The sequence below is a fragment of the Scleropages formosus genome, chromosome 6 (genome assembly GCF_900964775.1).
Source record: "Scleropages formosus chromosome 6, fSclFor1.1, whole genome shotgun sequence".
NCBI lineage: Eukaryota > Metazoa > Chordata > Actinopteri > Osteoglossiformes > Osteoglossidae > Scleropages > Scleropages formosus.
Window position 1 is genome coordinate 11,357,508 of NC_041811.1, and position 22,138 is coordinate 11,379,645.

The 22,138-nt window shown below is 40.4% G+C and overlaps 1 protein-coding gene across 1 annotated transcript in view; it reads right to left on the reverse strand.

The window, feature by feature from the left end:
* The window catches only part of LOC108927221 (BMP/retinoic acid-inducible neural-specific protein 1), a 97,833-nt gene that overhangs the window by 35,365 nt on the left and 40,330 nt on the right, over window positions 1-22,138 (reverse strand). Inside the window, exons 3-4 of the mRNA XM_018740358.2 lie at window positions 12,616-12,806; window positions 8,128-8,297 (exon numbers count right to left, since the gene is read on the reverse strand). Coding sequence (XP_018595874.1) covers window positions 8,128-8,297; window positions 12,616-12,806 — 361 coding nt within the window. The remainder of the gene's footprint in view (window positions 1-8,127; window positions 8,298-12,615; window positions 12,807-22,138) is intronic.

Below are 22,138 nucleotides of genomic sequence, written 5' to 3' on the forward strand. Positions count from 1 at the left end.
GAATTGTCATGGCAACTTTGGGCAACTGAGAAAGTATCCAATGGAGTAACTTGTGTGCCCATGAGGAAACTGTTTTTTTTTTTTTTTTTAATGACAGAGTTTGATGAGGAAATATATGCGTTGCACATAGACACTCGTTGCTCTTGATCTGGACAAGCTCTGATCTATTGTGTTTCATTACTGAATGTGATCCCCTGTACTTGTCATTCTAAAGGACATGCTAATTACCTTGAGATATTTTCCCTGCTGTACATTACAGGTGAACTTGGTGTTAACGTGGAAGCAAAAGGCACCGCTGTCATGAAACCAAATGAAAGCATGTCAAGGATAATGGGTGCGGCATTCTCTGAGATTCTGACACAGGATAATGCTATTGAAATCACCCGAGGGTTTGTTTACTTGTAGCACAAGTCGTTTTGATGGCTGAGAGTGCATACCCTACCCCAGGAAAATGAGTTCTGGCTCTACGAGTCCTTGGGATGAAATTCCCCTCATTATTGGACTTGAGTGCCATCATTTAGCTGATCTTTCCTAATCCTGTCAGGCTTTCAAATTAACTATTCTTCAATAATTCAGCACATTGCTGTGGTGGTGTGCTTGGCTGACTGTCTGACTTCCGTGTCTCCATGTAGCTTTCCAAGATTCCAATAACAAATGCTTTGTGGGATGCCTGGATCGATAGCAAATTATTAACATTAACCATGACAGGCACAATTCAGACCTCTTTAGTTCCTTTGTTGAGGTCAGTAGCCTTCTAAATTATTCCGTTTTATGTCTCACAGATAGTCAAATACAGGAACAATATTTCATGAGCAAACATATTACATTCATCACAGCAGCCCTCAACACAAATTACAGTTACCACGTCATAACAAATCTTGAGCAGACATGGGCCAAATTGTTCAGTTCATTCAATGAAGAGCAAAGTCAGATCTTAATTAATTGCATGATTCAATCAAGAATACACAGGGGTACCAGGAGACCAGGACTGGGAAGTATTTTCAGTGGCCATGGCAGCATGGTGGTTACAAACCTAATGGTTTTCTCCTAAAAATTGCTGTGTTACATACCTGAACGGTCATTTCTGTTTAACGAGGCATCTAACCTCAACTGAGCAAGAGAAGTATCAAGCTGTTTAAATTTTTGGAATTGTAAGCTGTATCAGTTAAACAATGAAAGAGCAACATCAGAAAAATAGCCTCTTTGCATGCATATTAACATGTAAGACATTGTCTGATGTCCCAGCCAAATGCTCACATCCCACATACTGTCACTTGCCAGTTTGATTTTATTGGAGTGGTAACCGTCTTCTCTATTCTCCTCTTACCTGCGTCACCGTGAAATCTTCCAAATCTTCACAGCATACCTTCCTGGTGGCCTGGTGAGACTCAGTCTGTATTGCCCATGACCTCTCTACAGGAGTGGTGTTAGCTTAGATGACTTTTTTGTTGGTGCCTTGTGCTCTGCATGCCTTGATCAATATTTCATCTCTACCATCTACAGTCACAGTCCTCACACAGTATGGGTCTGAAACAGTGAAAACTGCTCTTTACTGAGATCCTATCAATATATTTCAAGGATATAGACAGTCCTCAACTTACAGAATGTGATTTATGAGAAGCTGGACTTATGAAAGCCTTCAAATTATCCTAATATTATTTTTAAGTCCCAATGTTTAGCCATATTGTCTAATGATGAATGCTCTATGTGCTGTGCAATAACACTGGCTGGCTGTGCTGCTGCAAGTCAGCCATATTTCCTGTTGTTTGAGTCTCTGTTAGAGTTTGAAGGCAGAAACTGCATTTTATTTACAAATTTTGTCATTCCTGATCCTCTTTTTAATTTAAACTGGCTAGCAAGCAAAAACATGAATATTCCCATGGTGCAAAAAAGAAGAAAAACGTAAAAGATTTTGAAATTAAAGTGAAAATAATAGTGCAGAAGAAAAATATAATTATAGCACTGTACTGCATTTAAATTAATATTGCTTCATATTAGTATTATTTTAACACAAAAATGGGCAAAATTAGTAAAAAGCCCTATTGTGTAATGTAACATTCATTCATATTAATTGCTTACATTTTCTTATGTTTTTTATAATTCAGGCTGACGAAATTTAAGATTTAGAACAAAGTCAAATTTCAGTGAGGTTGTGAGAACAGAACCTTGTCGAAAGCTGAGAACCACTTGCATTCTACATTTGTACATACATGCAAATGTCCATTCCCAACGTTGTAGGGATTTTTTTTTTTTTTAAGTCAATTTAGTAACAGGTAAACGAAAGCATTCTGTGTGTTTGTGGGTGTGTCAGTGTGTCTGAGTGTGCGTTGATGGTCACAAGGCCATAATCAAGTGCCAAGACAAAGGAAAACAATCCTGTTGCTGTCGTATTCCCTGCAAGACAGCAGCTTTGTTAGCTTCGCTGTGCTCTTTAATTTGTCGACAGTCGCATATTTAGCTTGTTTGTTTCCTCAAACGTTTGTCAGCCTCTTTCATTGCGGCCTAGACAGCGAGCTTTCATTTTTGTGTTAGCTGCACAGATCTTACTGCCCATCATCTTGGTTAACTTGGAACAGATCTTCTCGTTCTTAAGTGGCAGAAACGACACCTATCTTTGATATCTTACACCCTATGATCTCCTGTCATTGACGTGGGTGTTTAGTACGCTGTCCTTGATGCTGCTGCTCTGAATTTTCAACACATCCCACGATATTCATACACTGTGGCATTTCTTTATGCCATCTTCATACAAATGTGATCTAGTTAAAACCCCTGCTGTAATTACTATTCCTTTGCTTGCAATTACATGGTATGGTCATGGTCCTTACATGGTAAGGTCATGGTCCTTGCGATCAGAATAGCCTAGATTGAAATCCTTCTCCTCTGTAGCACCTTTGATCGAGGCTCTTACCCTAAACTTATACAATAACAATCACCCAGCTGTATAACTGGGTAAATTACTGAAACTAACTTAATGTAGTACACCTCACTGTTCTTTCCACACTCCAAAGTGCAGTGAGCCAGTTACTGTATTATAATGTGTGGATGTTGGGCGCACATGGAATTTTATGTCTTGGGGCGTACATATGGAGGCTGCATGGACACTTGCTAGTGTAGTAGTTAGGACTTCTTTCTTCGTAGATAAAGGTTGCAGGTTCAATCCCCACCTGTGGCTGTAGTACTCTTGAGTAAGGTACTTACCCTAAATTGCTCCAGTAACATTACCCAGCTGTATAAATGGCTTAATAATTGTAACCTTAACGTTGTAAGCCATTTTTGAGAAAGCATCAGATAAATGTATGTGCTTAATCATGACCCGCTGTTCATTCCCAGGTGTACTCCATCTTATAATTTGCCCTTGCAGGGACTGGCTATAGACTCTTTACTAATCTTTACTTCTTCAACATTACAGCATCAGTGGCTTTTTGCATATCTTGTGTTTTGCTCCATCAGAAGCAGCAAAGAGATTCTTCATTACAGAACTGGACTTCTGATCAAAAAGAGCAGGAGCAACTGTTGTGTCCCGAGGGCACAGGGTCTGACATGGTGGACTCCAGCCAGTATTCAGCTGGAGAAATGGACTGCATTTGCATTGTTCTGAAATTGTATGTATAAACCTCCATGGACATTATTTGTATTACCTTATTTGCATTACATCCTCCTGAGAAACATACAGTATGAGATTGATTCACTGCTCAAACTCTTTATGATGGAATACTTACAAAAACTGTATTCAGTCTAGCAAGTTGGAATAAGTATAACAATATTCAGAGTAACTTTGGTGCAACTTTGTTCTGTTTTTGTTATTGATTTGTGATTCCTAAGATTATTTATAATAGTTAAAAGTTCGTTAGAAAAAAAGGAGATTAGAAACATTTTTAATAATAAACATTACATCCCAGTTTAATACTGCGCTTGCTTTTGATATTATTCTATTGTCTCCTTATTTATCCCCTTCAAATCTGGGTTAAGCAGCATGCCTTTGAGTCTGTAAGCTGAAGATGCATTTGTCCTGGGAGATTTGGCAGAGGTTTAGATCAGATGGAAGATCCATTCCACCCAGTAGATTTGGAAAAGATTACAAAAAACACTGCATCACCTTGCATTTACATATTGAGTCTGCATATAGAACAACTGAAAGTGATTCATCTGGAAAGTGACCTTGAGGGGGGTGCAGAAGCCTATTTCAGAACATAATTATCACAGCCTACCAAGGAAAACATTCAATAGTAAAATGCAATTCTTTGCTATCATTAAAATGCTTCATTGAGTATATTATCTTTTTCCCATACTCTGCCCCTACAGAAATGGCACATTGCAAATTTGGGCCTAATATACCGTAATACATGATGCTCTTTTCATTTTCCCAGCAGGCTACATGGTCTTGCACAGTTTGAGGTTTATAATGCTTTGCTTTGGAGTTATCACTTTTCACTCGTAGTGGGCGACTCCTACATGGAGTCACTGCATGCTGTTTGTGTGAAATTGATTTTGCTTCAATTATTTAATTGCCTTTCCTATCTTAAAATAGACCTCAAACACTCTTTCTTGATTTTTTTTTTGCTTGTGTTTCTGTTTCATTTTTTCCTTTGGTTGGTAGATGAGGACACAAATCCAGCTAAACCAATATGTACAGTAAACCAGATCATCACACAGTAAATTTGATCAATATAAACAACATTTTTTATTTTAAACTTTTAAAAAATTATAAAAAAACAAGCATGAAGACTTTGAATTTGTCAGAAGACTTGGAGACAACATTTCGTTCTAGAATTTATTATATATTTAGCTATATTATAAATCTTGCATTATAATTCATGCCTTCATTCATGCAACTCTTGTCATTTTAAGGAGCACATACACTTTTCAGGGATACATGTCTATTCTTAGTACTAATAGGTAGGTGACTGTACAAACTCAGGACAGTTACAGCAGCGAAGAACAAGCTGAGTTAAGAAATTTATTTATAGTAAGTGTTCTGTGTAAATCTGGTGATGCTGTGAAATCTGGCTCTTGGTCCCAGGTTGGTCTGCCTGAGATTTACAGTCATTGTGTCGTCTTTTTTGTTTCATTGTGAGGAACTGCACTTAGGACTTGCTGTGTTTCCTCTGATAACCTCGACTTTTACGCTAGCCCTGGCTTTCTCTATGTTGCAGACTCTACTTCCCCCTTATCATTTATCCCCTTAGTGAGAGTCCATAAAGTAGAGTCATGTAGTCATGTAGTATGAATGTGTACTAGCTCTGTCTACAGGCCTTCACAAATCAAGAGAAATTTCAACAGGAATAAAAGAAAAAAAAAGAAAAATCTGACATCAGCTTGGTTTGGGAATGCTTTTGGCTGAAAATGGAATTGCTTTTCTTTATTCTCCTAATGCTCAGAGGTTCATTGATTTCTTAATGCTGAAAGGCAAGAAAGTGGCATTTGGGATTTCCAGAGTAACAGAAATCATTGGATGAGGCAGGCAACCTTCTCTTGGGGGACTTGAAAAACACCATACAGAGAATCTCCGACTTGCTGTCTGTGTTACCACTATGCCGCCAAAAAATGTCTTCATTTTTATTAAGAGTACCATGCTGGTGAAAACCTCCTGAGTGACGTTCAGGCCGTGACACCCTGGGCGCCGAGAAGGAGAATTGGATAAACAAAGCTGAGACAGCTGGAGAAGAGTTTGGCTGCGGGGCCTTCCCCCTCACGCGTGCTCTCTCTGTTCATCTGTCTGCTACAAATCCACCAGAACCTACTGAAGTGTTGGGCAAGGGGCACATGCTGCCCTGCGGCAGGGGATTGGGAAGGTAGAGAGCAACACTTTTTCTATTTCCCCGATTATGCCCGTGTGCTCCCGTCTGAGAATGCAACTATATGTATCCGCCTGTGCCTGGGCTCCAGGGTTGCGCACCAAACACACAAAGGACGAAGGACGCATTAAAATGGAAGTATTCACCAGAAACAAAAGCAAAAGAAAGCACTAAAGCATGAAGTCAGATACTGAACCCTTCGTTGTTTTGTTTAACAGCGTAATATTGTTATGACTGTTTACACGTCTGAAAAAAATGAAAATAATAAATTTAATAACTGAAATACGAGCAGGCCATCTAATGTTCTAATGTTGAAAGCTGCCACTCATCAAAATGAAATCGATATCCAAAGGGCAGGGCGGTCCCTCCAGCTTTAGAGATGAGGACAGGACAAAGGGCTGAGCATCGTTGTACATCAGAGATGGCTGTCTGCCGGCTACGTGACTGCAGGCGGGGAGCGAGCACTTCCGCAGCTGAGCTTGGCGCACTGGGACTGTGCCGACTGATTTGGATAATGTTCTTTGTGCCCAAGCCAACAAATATTATTATGCATATCACTGGGCACCCATGGCTTTATTTATATTTGTGCTTTTGTTTTTTTTTTCCTTCAAAAATGGGTTAGCTTTTTTTGCTTCTTTATCCTGCCTTTTTTTTAAATAAATACATCAATAAAAATTGATCAATTTTATGCTTGGGATTCAGTTTTTGGTCTGTTTGTCCTTTTTCTACTATAAGTAATTCATACTGTTCCTATGTGTTACAAAATGTCAAGTTACGAATTTTCAAAGACACGAGTCTTGTCCAGTTTACTCGTTCATTTCTAATCATACTTTCCTTGCTTGCTTATTTTCTGAAATTTGTTTGCTGCAGTCTGAAGGTGAACTGTATTTACATTCCCAGCTGATAGCAGTCAATAAAAAACTCACTTCTAGTATTTGTACTTTATGTCTGGTGTTCCTCAGTGTGCACAGTGATCAGTAAAATAATGGGGCATATTGCCCATTATTGAATGAATCAGTCAACAACATGCATTGAATAAGACTTTGTAGAGACCTTTTAAAATTATTTAGCTTGAAGTTATAATTGTAAATTGAAATAAAAATTATTTAAAGTATTTTTATTGGCATGGTGGCACAGTGAGTAGCACTGCTGTCTCATACCACCTCAGTAGTGAGAGGACATGGGTTTGATCCCCACTCAGTCTGTGTGGAGTCTGCATGTTCTCCCATGTCTATGTGGATTTCCTCTGGGTGCTCTCGTTTCCTCCCACAGTGCAAAGACATGCTGTTCAGGTTCACCCATAGTGCGTGACTGTCACAGAGAGAGTGTGTTTCACTGATGTATGGATGAGTGACCCAATGTAAGTCAAGGTGTAAGTTACCTTAGTGAATAGGGTGTGTGGGCTGATAACACTATATCGATTTCACTGGAAGTTGCTTTGGAGAAAAGTGTCTGCTAAATAAATAAATGTAAAATATTCAAGACTTGCACAGAACCTAACCTATGAAGAAATCAATGCACCTCTGTATTATTAAGCATTTACTAATTGCATTACAATTTAAACAAATCAAATTACAATCAGACTTCTGAAGCCAACTCTGATTGTGTGGTTAGTGCATATCGAACTGCTGGATATGTGAAATAAATTAATTTAGATTCCAACTGGTTTAGATTGAGCTTTTAATAAATATCTGTGTACTGTGCCTTTTTGAAGGCCATGGTGTAAAAAAAAAAGTGTTTGTCAATGATGTGTCTCTCTATGAACACTTTCGACTGTAATGTGCCACTATTGCCTGCTTTGATTTGACACAATGAATTAGTCTTGAGATGAGGCTGTCAAATCCAGACACATCTGAGCATAATTACTGCACAAGGCAAATTAAATTACCGTAGGGTGACGAAACAAAGTTCTCCTTCTTTAGGGGACAAAAGAACTGTAACACTGGAGGACAAGGCAAAGAAAAGATGCATCTGTGTCTGGGAACTTGAGCCTCTCTGTACGATCACTGACTGTTCTTCTCCAAGTGCACACCACCTGGACACTTAGTAAGAATATGCTGTGTGAGCTTCTTTTACTACCCCCCCCACCCCCCAAAACAGAAGCCAACCCCCCACACCTTCTGACTCAGCAGCCATTGTCAGCTTCACTTATATTCATCATGCTTGACTTCCTGCTTCCCAAGGCCCGTTCTGCCAGAAGCCCTCGGTCAGTCTGTCACTCCTGACAACAAAGCAGCTCAGCGGGCCGACTGGGAAGTAGACAGGCAAGGTGGTGGTGGTGTTGGTGATGGTGGTGTGCCATGGCAGTTGACATGAGGGTGGGATTTACCTTGATAGCATTGGTGGAAATCTGGATCTCGTGCAGCTTTCTCATGGTCCCATCCCGGTCTATGAAGTACGAGGAGGCCAGTTGATGCAGGGCCTCAACGCTCTGCGTGATGTTCGCTACCTTCCGGTCCAGTTTATTCTTAGCCATGTACATGGTGAGCGCCTCCTCACCTGTAATAATAAAATTTCATTACCTTTGGTTGTCATTTCCTTTAGATGTTTATATCCAGACAGTTCTTAAAACTATTTCAAACATTGCATTTCCAGGGCATAAACAAATTTGCCCTCGGTACGCATAATTTCTTTTAGTAACGCATTTGTACATTGAAACTATTATCAGGCTTTATTGCTGCGATGAGGAGTTGTTTTTAGTCTAAGTTTAATTACTGGTATTGTCTTAAGAGCACCATTCAGCTGACTATGCATGTAAACCAGTGACTGTTCCCAGAAAACTATTATGGCTTCACACTATCTCCTTTGTCTATGGCATAATGCTTAGCAATATCCAATCTATACTCTCTGCCATGCTTGAATTCCTTGTCCATCCAGTAGGTAATGAAGTAGTGTAACAGATATAAACAGGATGAGGCAGGGCATGGGGCCACACCCACAACGTGCCGTCTGAAAGCATTTCCCTTAACAGTCCTAGATGGATGCTGCATCCACAGTGAAAGAAGAGGGGATGCATAGAGGCTATCTTTGGCAGAAGATGAGGCAGACATCGTTGGCGCTTCAGGCACAATGCAGATTGATTCGTTCTCTAAGGACCATGCGGTTAAATGGTTTTTGCTAATAGATTTGGTCCATGTTTTCTAGGACTTGTGAGATGGATGCTGGCCTTGTTATTAGACCACTTGGCTGAATTGTTTCCTGACTATTTTCCTCCAGCCTGTTTGTCGTGTGCACAACAAGAATTTTGCATTTTATCATTAATGTTTTCATCTGGGGGGTGCGGTGGCGCAGTGGGTTGGACCACAGTCCTGCTCTCCGGTGGGTCTGGGGTTTGAGTCCCACTTGGGGTGCCTTGTGACGGACTGGTGTCCTGTTCTGGGTGTGTCCCCTCCCTCTCTGGCCTTACACCCTGTGTTACCGGGTTGGCTCTGGTTCCCTGTGACCCTGTATGGGACAAGTGGTTCTGAAAATGTGTGTGTGTGTGTGTGTGTGTGTGTGTGTGTTTTCCTAGGTCTTCTGCAGCAATTCTAGAGATGTTGGTCACTTTTGGGTTTCTTTGGTTTCACTCCTGTTTCCAGTTTGTCCCATGCAAGTACTTACCAAGTGCCCGGGGGTACACAGATATTTGACTAGTATTGTAAATGAAACATAAATGTTATAACAGTGATCTTGGCTATGTGCTGATTCTTTAAGGCGGTGAAAGCATAACTGTGAGGCATCTCTGTGTAAGGACACAACACGACATCACTGATGTCAATGAAACAAAATGTTAGTCAATTGTTACACTTTTAGCAGTGGTCCATCTCATCTATAAAGGTAGTTTGGTAACTTGGATGGAATTGGCTATTAGAGAACTTCAGAGTTAGCAGACAGCAGTAACTGATCTAAATTCAGGTAGTGTCTTGACGTGTTCTTCAGCTTGTGGGATCTACCACCCACTGTAAATTTTTCTGTTTGCCCTGTAGCAGAATCTAATTCCAGAAGAAAATGGACATGCTGAGTGTTGCAAGAAAGACATAAAGGAGTGCAGGTGCCAGAACACAGCCTTCCTTCATTTGATTGAGGTTTAGGAAGACAGAGCCCAGAATCTTCTCAGTGATGCTGAGAACACAGATAAAACCAATGTTACCATAGTTGGACCTATTACCTTTCCTAGAGACTGTAAAAATATTCAGATTTCATCAGTTAGCGGGAAGATGTTCAGTGTTTCATACTTCGAAGTATTGTGAAGTCTGTTGGTTTATACTGCCCGAAATGCTTGCAGATCTTCTGTAGTGATGCATTCCAGACCTCATGTTTTTAGTATGTCATACTTTTGATTCTTAATAGAAAAGAGTGAGGTTATCATGCCACCAGTGAAACAGTGACTCACAGGAGATTCCTGATCCATTGGACCCATACAGATACCAGATGACTGCATAGAACCCCTGAAAGTCAGGGGGTCTATATAACTGTGGATCACTTTTGGCTTGTTAGCTGAAAAGTATGTCTTTATTTCTTATTTATCTCAGAGTTAGGGTTTTACACTAAAGGAATTTTATTCACTTCCTCTTGGGAGACAGGCTGATTTTTACAGGCATGAGAGCCCTTTCATTTTCTGATTGACCACTTCTGTCATTACATCAACCTACTTTGACCAGAGTGAGTAGCAAAACCAACAGTATTCTTACAGTTTGTGCAAGTCTTGTTTAAGGTAATCTCAGTTCTTTTTAGTTGTTAATGTGTTGTGTTCAGTTTTAGGTTCCTCCATAAACCCACTCAACAAGCAGAGTCATCTACAGACTTTAGACGCATACCTATACAATGTGTACATTATAATTCAATGGCAAGCACAGTCCAACAGGCCATTGCGTCTTTGATGGTGTTCATTGGAGCCTGGAGCAAATAATCTTTAAAATGTCATCACTTGAAATGAAAACATTGTCATTTGATTTTGTTGCTGTTGCAAAGCCTTTTGGGTTGAAAAGTTCATGTTCAGCACATTTGCAAAGAGATAGAATGCTTTTGAGGCTTGTTTTACTGATATCTTCCTTCCTTGTTGCATTTCTTTTTTTTACAGACCCTTGCACTGAAATCAGTGATAAGGATGATTCTGCCCCATGCTGTTGGTGGACAGAATTTAGTCATGGTAGAGTAAAACAAAATACCATTACGGTCCCCCTTTGGTGCCAGGAGTCGGCACAGGGGCACTTATGATGGTTGCTCACAAGCTGATAGCCGGCTGATTGCAGATGGTTATGAGATGTTCACTGATCCCAACGGGAAAGTCTTTCAGGTAACTGATCATTACGTTTTGAAAAACAAACTCAACACTATGTATTTGCTTGTAATTTCCCGGTTCTCGAATCCAGACAAAAATATATCCACCTCTCACTTCCCTTAGCTGGCTGTTTCCAGTTAGGTTCTGCTGAGGACTGCAGTGTCAGTCTTCTTTTTTGAAGAGCTGTGCAGCAGTTTTTCTAGCACTGGATTCACGTAAGGTAACAGCATTACTCCCTGAGGTTCTCCTGGACAGCAAAATCTACCAAAGTCTGTCTGCTAACTTTAATTCTCTCTGGTACATCTGTGTAAGTGTGGAATGACAATAAAGTGAACTTTGAATACATACAGTGCACATATACAGATGAACACATGCTTGTACACTCAGGAAGCATGGTCCAAACTAATGTTCCTGAAACTCTTCTATGGGGCACCTGCAGATGGGAAGAAATAAGCCAGCAAAGAGAACATCTCTTGCTTCTTTATTACTTTGAATGTAATAGAGGTAGGCCTTTAGGGCAGCTCCCAGTGCACCCTGGGCTCCTCAGTTTATAAGATAATATAATGGCACACTATAATGTGCAACTAAAAGATTGAGATGAGTGACTTCCAGGCCATAATTCTTTAAAGACCCTGAAGGTAAAAGGAGAAGCTGGTCACAGTTTATCACAGAAGCAAGGAAACCAAAATCTGAACTATTTATGAACGCGATCGGTCGTACTGCAAGTGCGTTTTGGTATTTTTTCATGCGATTCTTGCCACCTCTGGTGTGGTGGCATTGTGATCATGAAAGAATAAATTCATACATTTTCTATCCAGCCCTTATTAGTTCTACTATGCTGCCTAAAGCAGGTCTACTTTTCAGTGTGATTTAAGTCAGTATTTCTGAGCGCTATAATTAACAAATCAAAGTTTGAGCCAAAATAGAATGTTTGGCAAGTTGAGCCATGTTTCTGAAATACTTTTTCACTCAGAAAGCCAGAAACAGGATGTGCTAGTTACTGCAGATGGCTTTTTTTTAATTCACCCATAACCCACTGCCGCCAAGTAAAAGCTGTGACCACAGAAAGGCGGGACGAACATCACCGGAACCCGACACAGACAAACCAGACCCGGAGGCAGTTTCATTGAACATCGCAAATCAAAACTGATGCAGAACAAAACCATTTGTCTGGGAATGGCCAAAAAGACTACAAAAGAAACCACAAACACAATCTATGTAGCCAGTAGCTCTCGTCTCGATTACTCCTTCTGTATCACAGCTGGCTCTTATATTCCTCATTCTCATGAGGACCTGTGACTAATTGGGAAGAATCCCTGAGGCTGCAGGTATAGCGTGTGACACATTCTGCACACCCTCCACACAGCCACAACCACAATTATGGAATTAAGTCTAAGTAAAAATTTATTTTGTTGTTTCCATTTACCATGTCTGCCTTTGCTTCAATCACACAATGAATCCAAAGTAATTTTACTAAGCGACAGTAATTTAAGGTATGTTGTGTTATGGGGGACAAGGTTCAGAACCAGGCTAAGATCAAAGGAAGAGGAAGCTTACCTCCTAGGGTGGCGGAGATGAGGATGTGGGTGCCGTACTTCTTGATGATGGTGTCGATGAACTGCTGCGTGGAAGGGCGCCGGCCCAGCAGCCGCATGCTGCGTTGGAACTCCGGCATCAGCGGCAAGGGGTTCCGGATTAGGTCCCTCCGCTCGATGGCGGTGTTCCTCACCTTCCAGCGTGCAAATTCTCTGCAAGGATCCAATGCACAGTTTCGTTAAATGTGGTGCGGGATGGATTATCGAGTTTTTTCTTCAGAATTTACCGAGAGAACAGATCAGACCGTACAAAAAATGCAGGAAAAACTTATAGTTTCGGTAGGTCTTTTTCATGTTAATGTTTTACATCCAGGTCATTAGTCTGAGTTGTCATTCACCTTTCTTCTTTACCCAATAGCTCTCATTTAAGTTTGAGATGGGTTTCAGGTTATTTTTCTGCTGAAGTCTGCCCAACTGGTCATGACCTTGATGGAATTGCATGCCTCTGAAGAATGTCATGTTGCACACTAGGTGACATTAATATTATCACTATTTATTAATTTAGCTTTTTCCAAAGGGGCGGTGTTACATTTGTAGACTAAGCTACTCACAGTGATTTTCTCATCTTAACAGCCTGGTCATTTTTACTGTATCAATACAGGGTACAGGTTCTGATCATGGGTACTATAGTAGGAGCAGAGCCCAGAAATAGCAAAGGCTGTAACTGCTACTAATGGTCTAAGTTCCCAAAGCATCCTGTGGTTGAGATAACAGTAATTTAGTAGCAAGATTACAGTGGAGAAGAGTTGCAAGACCTCAGCCAAGAGAACAACCACATCATGAGCACTTTTATCATTTTTATTGTTATAATTTATTTGGTATCATTATTACCTGCAGTAACACTAATACCGATTCATTTTCCACCATAGACACGATGAGTATGTCCATCATGCAGTAAAATGGTCTTATATATGAAACACACACACACACACACATCTTCAGAGCCGCTTGTCCCATATGGGGTCACGGGGAACCGGAGCCTACCCGGCAACACAGGGCGTAAGGCCGGAGGGGGAGGGGACACACCCAGGACGGGACGCCAGTCCGTCGCAAGGTACCCCAAGCGGGACTCAAACCCCAGACCCACCGGACAGCAGGACTGTGGTCCAACCCACTGCGCCACCGCACCCCCCCTATATATGAAACAACAATTAGAAATTTTCTGAGTGCAAAGGGTTTTTGTTTAATAGAAATCACAGCTTACATGTAAATCTTTGATTTGTATTCCTTTTTTAACACAAGACCCTAGGCAGTGCCCTTGTCCTTTTAATTTCCACAGAGACAGATTTCAAATCGCATGGGGCCTGGGAAGCTGTTTAAGACTACCAGCTTACAAAACAATTCCTCCAATTTAAGAGTTGGAGGGGGGCTTATAATGAAAATGTTACCCAGCAGCTCCAAACAGTGGGTATCCATATACAATTAACTCTACGCTCTCAATTGGAATACCACCATTTCCATGACAGGTGAATCTTTCTTCGCTGCTTTTTCAAAATGATCTAAGCGTTTTTTAATTACCGCCCTTCAAGGGAATGGAAACAAATGTATGCAAATTGCATTGTGTCTGCTATTTTTGCATCAACAAATCTCAAGGTAAACTAGGCCAGATAATGAGGCATATTAAGTCTCCATGTGAAACGTGAACATTAAAAAAATAAAACATTATCTTAGTGAATTATGGTTCAGCCTGGCTCAATTTGAACTTATCCCTGCTGCGTTTGGAACTTGTTCCGGAAACCGCTTACCCATTCAAGTTTATTTGTTTGCTTCAGCCATCTTACTTGGATCACTATCAATGAATGCTTTATATTCAGTGTACAATGGGCCCATTGCACTGGGGACACTTCAGTGTTTTACCCATAGTTTTATTTGCTACAGTCTCTGACTAGATGGCATGCTGGAATAAAGGCTGGAAACAAAAAATGAAGCACATATACAAATAAGCAGCAAATACACAGTGATTGTCACAGAAAATAGCAATGCTGTAATACCTTAGAGGAAAAAAAAAAAATTAAATTTAAAAAAAAAGTTCAGTGTTCCCCACTTCCCTGGCACAATGTGAACAGAGGGAGTCTGTATTTCTCACCAAGAGTCGTTTCAATACATTTTGTTTCTCCTGCGTTTGGCACTTCACTAGGTGTTAAGTTATCGGGATTTATCTTCTGCCATGTTCAGGTGTTACTCAAATTTGCTTTGCAAATTAGTAACTCAGTATGCAGGGTATTCATTTAGTAAACATGGCACGTTGTAAAAAAAATCACACACAAGCTACGTTGTGCTGATATCCGGACACGGGAAAGCTGGTGCATTTCGCTGACACGTGTTCCACGGCTCGACGCCGAGTCAACAAAACGTTCTTCACGCAGATCCCATACTTATTATAGCCTGAACTATCTGTCCAAATTTTCTGACTGTATCAGTGGATTTCCAACATGACCTGGTTGCAAGAAACAAAAAAGTAACTTGCCTCATTTAATGGTTCTGTTTTCTCCCATTCTCTCCACCACACACACACACACACACACACACACACACACACACACACACGCACACAGCTTTTCTCTCAGCAAAACTGTCACACTGTCAGCCATTCCACACGCACCCTGTGATTGCTCACAGCCTTGCTCCAGATTACATTTCACCAATTATACAAGGTGGCTATTAGTCAGGAATGTCAGCAGTAAATCACTAAGATTCACTGAAAGCCACCAGACAGAAAAGAACAAAAATGTCAACTGTCTCCTTTGTTTGCTCATGCCCTCGGTTTGCCCGCCGGACCAACTGGCACAGCAAACAGATCGTGAACTCCAAAGCAAAGACGCACTTGCACAAATTTTTAAGAAATAACATGCCTTGGTTGTCAAAGAGTAAGTCTGCAGTTTTGAAACAAGGGGTTCTTAATCTGGGATTCATTGATATTTTGGGAGTCTGTGGATGGGCTTCTGAGGGTCCATAAAGTGCAGACTTGCTTTCAAAACAACACAAAAGGAAAATGAAAAACGTAATAAAAAATAGTGATTTACTATCTATGACACATTTTTGCATGAATGTAATCAATATTCAATGCAATAATTTGAATGCAATACTTTTTTAGAATTTATTTATAGACATTTTCCCAGGGGTCCTTAGCTTTGATCCCATTCTTAAAAGGGCCCTTGGCTTGGAAAAGGTTAAGAACCTCTCTTGTATGTTGAAAATTTTAGGATCCCATCTGTTTCATCACAGTCATAGTTCTAAAAATGCAGAGTTAGAGGGTGATATGTATGTACATGTATATGTTTGGGCTTTTTTATAGATATCCTTGTAAGCAGTGCAGGCAGCCGAGAAATGTGCTGCAAGCGCAATATTGAAACTGCCAAGAGAACGGAGAGAGATGAATCAGAATAATAACATTCCCTAAATCTGTTGTACAGTATGCATTGCTTTCTTTCAAAGAGCACCCTGTTCCCTTCCCGCACAGCTTCAGAGATTACCGCAGCGCCATATGCAGGGGACATATGTATTTGGTTCATATTTCTGGATTAGCAGAGCTGGCAGATGGAATCTGAAATGTGATGCAGTACTTCGTTTCACCATTCAGAGCCCAGTGTAATGACCTCTTGGTAGACATCAGTGCAGAACAAATAACTCCCAGAGCCAAAATGGGTGATTGTAGTTTGTGGAAAATGACCAAAGAGTAGAAGTTAATAAAAAGACCACTTTAACCTTAAAGAATTTATGGCCACCACAAAAATCAACTCCAAGACTCAGGAAGAAGAGTCTGCCTCCATATCTACATCAACATGAACTGAAAGTGCAACTCTGTTCATATAAGTAATAGAAATGCCACACTTTTAAACAGAAGAAAAACAACTTTATGCCCTAATATCAAGAATATGTCACAAAGTATGAAAAGTTGTTTTTTTTTTTTTTTTTTTTTCTTGGAATATTTTGTTTATATATTGCAGAACTTATCCATTTGTCTTCACTGACTTCAGATATACAAGACAGGCAATACATTATGGTGCTGAATAGATTGCTCCTTTTATGGAATATAAAAGTAAGCGTATTTATTTTTTACGCAGTAAACATATTTTTCCCAGGACAAGTGAAATTCCTTTTAAGTGCTTTTTGGTTGTATTCTTTTCTCTATCTTCCCTAGGGGGGACTTTGTAAAGATGTTTCAAAAGAATCTTGGGTTTTTAAGAAAGAGGGAGAAAATGTATCAGCCATCCATGCTTCAATCCCTAGAGATCTCATTTGAGGAAGATTTCAGTGGATCCCAACTATTTGATTCCCTCAGCCCATGATCAGAACGCTGAGGGAGATGTCAAACTAGTCCACAGAGATCGGCGTACCAGCCTGACTGAAAACCATCAAACTGTTGACCCTTTTTTGTGACAGTGATACTACTAGCATTGGCCCTTTGTGATCCTTTCCAAAATGTTTGACTTTTTCAGTTCCTTCCACAAAGTAATGTATCATAACTGAGGTACCAGGGTACAAAGAAATATCACTAAGAAAAAAGAAATAAGAAAAGTGACACCTCCTGGCAATTTTCTCTATCTATGAATAATCACAACTTGTTTTTGACGAAATGCATCTGCTAAATGAATAAATGTAAATGTAAATGTAATACAGGGTCAAGAGCCTATCCTGGAAGCGTAGGATGTGAGGGTGCATCCATCGCAAGGCAATCACACTCATTCACTCACACACATGGAAAAAGGTATTTAGTCGCTATTCCACCTGAAACACATGTCTTTGGTCTGTGGGAGCAAACCAGAGCCTCCACCTCGAGAATGAACAACCTGCCTTTAATCCATTGTGTCTCCAATACATGTAATTGAATATTGCTATATAATGAGCTTTTGTGACATTTACAGTAAAGTCTTTATTTCAGTGCACCCAAACACATGGTGACAGACTGAATTATGCACACTTGTGCATCCAAGCTTTTCTTAAAAATCTGTGCATCATGTGAGTGTGTCGTATTGAAATCGTGTATTGGCCATTCCAGTTAAATCTGCGCTCATCTACAGCAAGCGTTCCGAAACAGGCACATCTGAAGTGTAGCTCCACTTCACAATTCCATCCTTGAGAGTGAGCGACACACGACATCATTGTCCCAATAATCCACGAAGCTTGAATAGCTCGCATACCTTGGCTTTTCTGCCTGCTTTTGCTATCCACAGCAGCGGCAACAAAGGACGGATTGCCCAAGTGTGAAATTTGGATGCCTGTTACTGGCTGTCTAGAATTGCAATATTTCATCATGCAGATGGCTGTGTCTGGCAGTGTCGCTGAAGCCTGATATTAGGAACGGGGCTAGCTTACAGCATGCCAGGACGATGCCATCCCTCCGTAGTATCATCTTCAGAGACAGCCTAGGATTCCACGCTCGGTTTTGTCTGTCAAGTCATCTATCAAACTGTCTTAGTAAATGAGGAACTGATGTCTCGTGTGTCCTGTTTACACGTCCCTAACTGCATCAGGAAGCTGGTCAATTTTCTGGTCTATGAACTACCTTCCACCTTCATCCTGTCCTTAAATTACATCTTAATGAAAGAAAAAAAGTCTTTATTTATTCACACAATATAGCATGTAAAGTGAAACTTACTTTAAAATTATACTGTGCGGAGACTTTTTCCCTGGTAGTTGAGTGTTAGAGACTTTTTCCTTAGTTTTGACACAAAAATTTTCAAGAAATATTTTTTTTTCTTCATTTCTTTCTTTTTTTGCTAACTCTCATGCCTGAAGATAATCCCTTGGTATTTAGAATCATGAAAATGATGCTAACAATAAATCTTGCCCAGGTGCTTCAGCAGGTAGGAATCAGAGTGACTTCTTTGCATGAGCAAAGTGAAAAACATATGAGCAGACAGCCAGAGATCTAGGCCTGTATTTCAAAAAGGCAGATATTTGCTTTCCGCTACCTCAAAGTCCAACCCCCACCTTCCACCCGCATCCTCTGACATGGCTGCTTCTGACTCCCGGTGCTCCTTCCATGTTCATCTGCCTCCCAGGCTTCATCTTAATCTATAGTTGCCTCCCAGCACAGCTGCCAAGGGGCAAAGAACCCCAAGTATGGTTTTCAAAATCCTCATACAGCCATAGTATAGGCACAAATGAGATGGGCCAGGGATACAATTGAATTCCTGAATGATTTTGAACCACCGACCCCTTTGAACAAATTATGCAATAAATCTTAGTAAAATGCCATTTTTCTTGGTTGAAGACAATCTAAGCATCTCATTACCACGGCAAACTCCCCACACAGTGCAGGTAAGCAGAGGGTGAAGGTATAAATCTAACCCTGTTTTTAGCTTTAGTGATTCATCTATGTTACTTGATAAACCTCTGTAGGAGGGTATACAACACAGGCTATTTATAAAAACTATGCATGAAAAAAGGCTTTTTCTGAAGTTGTGAAACAATTTACAAAGCTAAACACAGCATCTACAGTGCAGCAAATCAGATGAGCATTTAACTTTGACAGTGTGCATGTACAATGTGTATTTAATATTTGTGAAATTTGACGTAATATCTCTGCAAGAACTGCCATAATGCATGTCGGGTTCCTGCAGAGTCCATCTGTCTGTGTTGGTGGCAGCTGCCCCAATGGCAGTTGCCCCAGAGGGTGTACAACATGGAGAATTACAAAGAGCTCAGTTTCATTTCCACAAGCAAGATTCTGGAACTAGGAGACACATACTGAATATGCTACCGTACTGGAAGTTATTTTGAGTCACGGAATGTGTAGGGTTTTTCAGCAAGTAGAAAGAGAATCTTATTAGCATTGCAGTAATAGTAATGATTATTTCTAATATTTGTATACTAAATTGAAATTAAAGCAGGCCTACTATCTTTTAATTTTTTTTTTTTTTTCCAATTGCACTGTGCCCAGTGCAGATGTGAAAAGATGTGAAGAGGCAAAGGGTAAAGTTAGGAAACATGGCTTTAAAAACAATTACAAGAATTCAAACGATCTTTAACGGAAAAACTTAACTTCCATCTGCAATAGAAATTACGAAAGGAACCACCAAGCTTAGCCACCTCATTCCACCATGCTGGCCCCAAAACCTGTTAAATAATTTAGAGCTTCGTTGGACAAAACCTGGAGCTTTTTTAGTTCCTCAGCTGCAGCACATAGTGTGGGAGTTGTGGTGTGGTCTGCACCCCTGCGTGTCACATCAGCTTACCATGTTGTATAAGCGGCTTTACAATGATTTACCCATTTATGCTGCAAACTGTTTGTTCTGGGTCGATTCAGGGAAAATATGCTCAAGGGTACTACAAAAGGAACCAGATTTAAACTGGGACTTACAGATTGCAAGCTGATGGCCCTAAACACTACACTGCATTGCACTCTGCCGCAGGCTTAGTTCAGTGCTTCTAAATCAGAGGCCTTCATTTGCAGTGCTCAAGGGCATATGTACCTCTGTGTTGCACGAAGCATCATCTGATGATTAGCTCAACATCTTATACTACAGCAAGGCAGCTTACATCGTTTGGTGCTGCTCCATGAATGGGGGACACTGGTTTAATAATAACCAGTAAACCATGTTGACCGGTGCAAAGAAATGTTTGTTAGAGATCTTTTGTTTGAAGTTATATGTGGAGACCAGAATATCCCCAAGAAAAGAACTGTCATTTCCACTCAGAAGACTATTCAGTCAATGACTGTCCTTAAGTAACCCTTATCTATATTTTATTATTATTAACCAATATTTAGTTGACAGTCTTGTTTAAAGTGACATAGTGTTAGGTTTGAACAGTAAAGTATTTTAAATGATTTATACAGCTGGGTACTTTTTACTGTCCAGGGTAAATCCCTTTGAATAAGGGGACTACAGAAGGAGCCAGGATATAAAACTAAACCCTTGAGGTGCAATTTAACAGCTATACCACCTGCTATACATATAGTAATATAAATATATTAATCAGTAGGTGTAATGTCAGTCAATGTAGGCAATACTGTTAGAAGGTAGACAACTGAACCTCCAGTAAAGGGAATGATCTAGTTCTTGAAACAAGTTAAGAACTAAGAAATGATAGTATCAGTTGTATACTTGGTGGTATATGGATGAAATATGTTTGTGTATTAAGCGTGAAATTTACATTTCATCCATATCATATTTAAATTGTATTTGAAGAGGGCCAGCAGTTTATTCCGATTAGTCTACTAGTAATGCGTTTCATCCTCCATCTGGCATCCAGCTCATCATGGAGCACTAGATAGGACTGACGGCAAAGCATCAGCACTGACAGTTGCAGCACATCTGTCTGTTTTAAACTATGGGAAGATGACAGGAGGATCATTTACCCACAAGTTTCGACTTCTGCTTTGCTGCATTAAGGTAACCTCCCAGGCAGCAAGAAAAAAAGGTCTCTATCCAAAGTTGGGTTTTCCATACCACTTTCTGCCCGAGTGGGATTGTGTTTCAGCCAATTTCACGTGCAAATTGGCAGTTTCATTTTCGCATGGAAAGTGCATGTGGACAGGGTGTGATTAACCATGAAGTGCATCAACAACAATTAGATTTTTATGCAAATGGCCTGGAGAGGCTCAGACTAAAGGGACCGAACTCTCTGATGAGCTGAATTTAGTTTGTTTTCCTACAGAGAAAATGTTTTCTTATTACCCTCCAATGGATGGAACTATAATTATTAATTTAGGTATTGAAACAGAAATGACAATAATACACTGAACACTGATACTGTAAAATGTAAAATTTAACAGCATTCATCAAAAAAGCAACCCTGACTGACCATAATTTCATTGTTATAAATAGTTTATAGTAGAGGATACCATGTACTACTATGTTCTTTTCAACTTCTTGACCAAGCTACAAGCTTCTATTTAGACTTGTTTTGACAGCAGTTAGTTTGCTAATTGGTGCCAAACCATTGCCTTCAAAGGCTGCAGAATCTGCAGATAATATTACTTTTCGATCATCACCGCCCTGAGAAGCCCTGAAACCAGGTGGGATGAACAAGTGCAGTCAGATGCAGAACAAAATGCCAGTGGATGCCAAGATCGTTGTTGATTTGTGATAGGTATCCCTGAGTTGGTCAGGCAGCTAACACTTGTCTACTTTTTTTAATCCCCACAATGCCAGTGTTCAGCCAGCAAGAAAATAAACCATTTTAACTACACACACACACACACACACACACACACATACACACACACATTGTCTGAACTGCTTTTCCCATACAGGGTCGCGGGGAGCTGGAGCCTAACCCGGCAACACAGGGCAAGGGGCTGGAGGGGGAGGGGACACACCCAGGACGGGATGCCAGTCCGTCTCAAGGCACCCCAAGCAGGACTCGAACCCCAAATCCACTGGAGAGTAGGACCCGGTCCAACCCACTGCACCCCACCCCCCATTTTAACGAAAAAATATTATTTTTCGACAAAATCTATAACGCCATCTATAACTAGACGATATGCAATTAAAAGAAAAATGAGTAAAAGACTTGAATTTGTCAGCTATAATTCA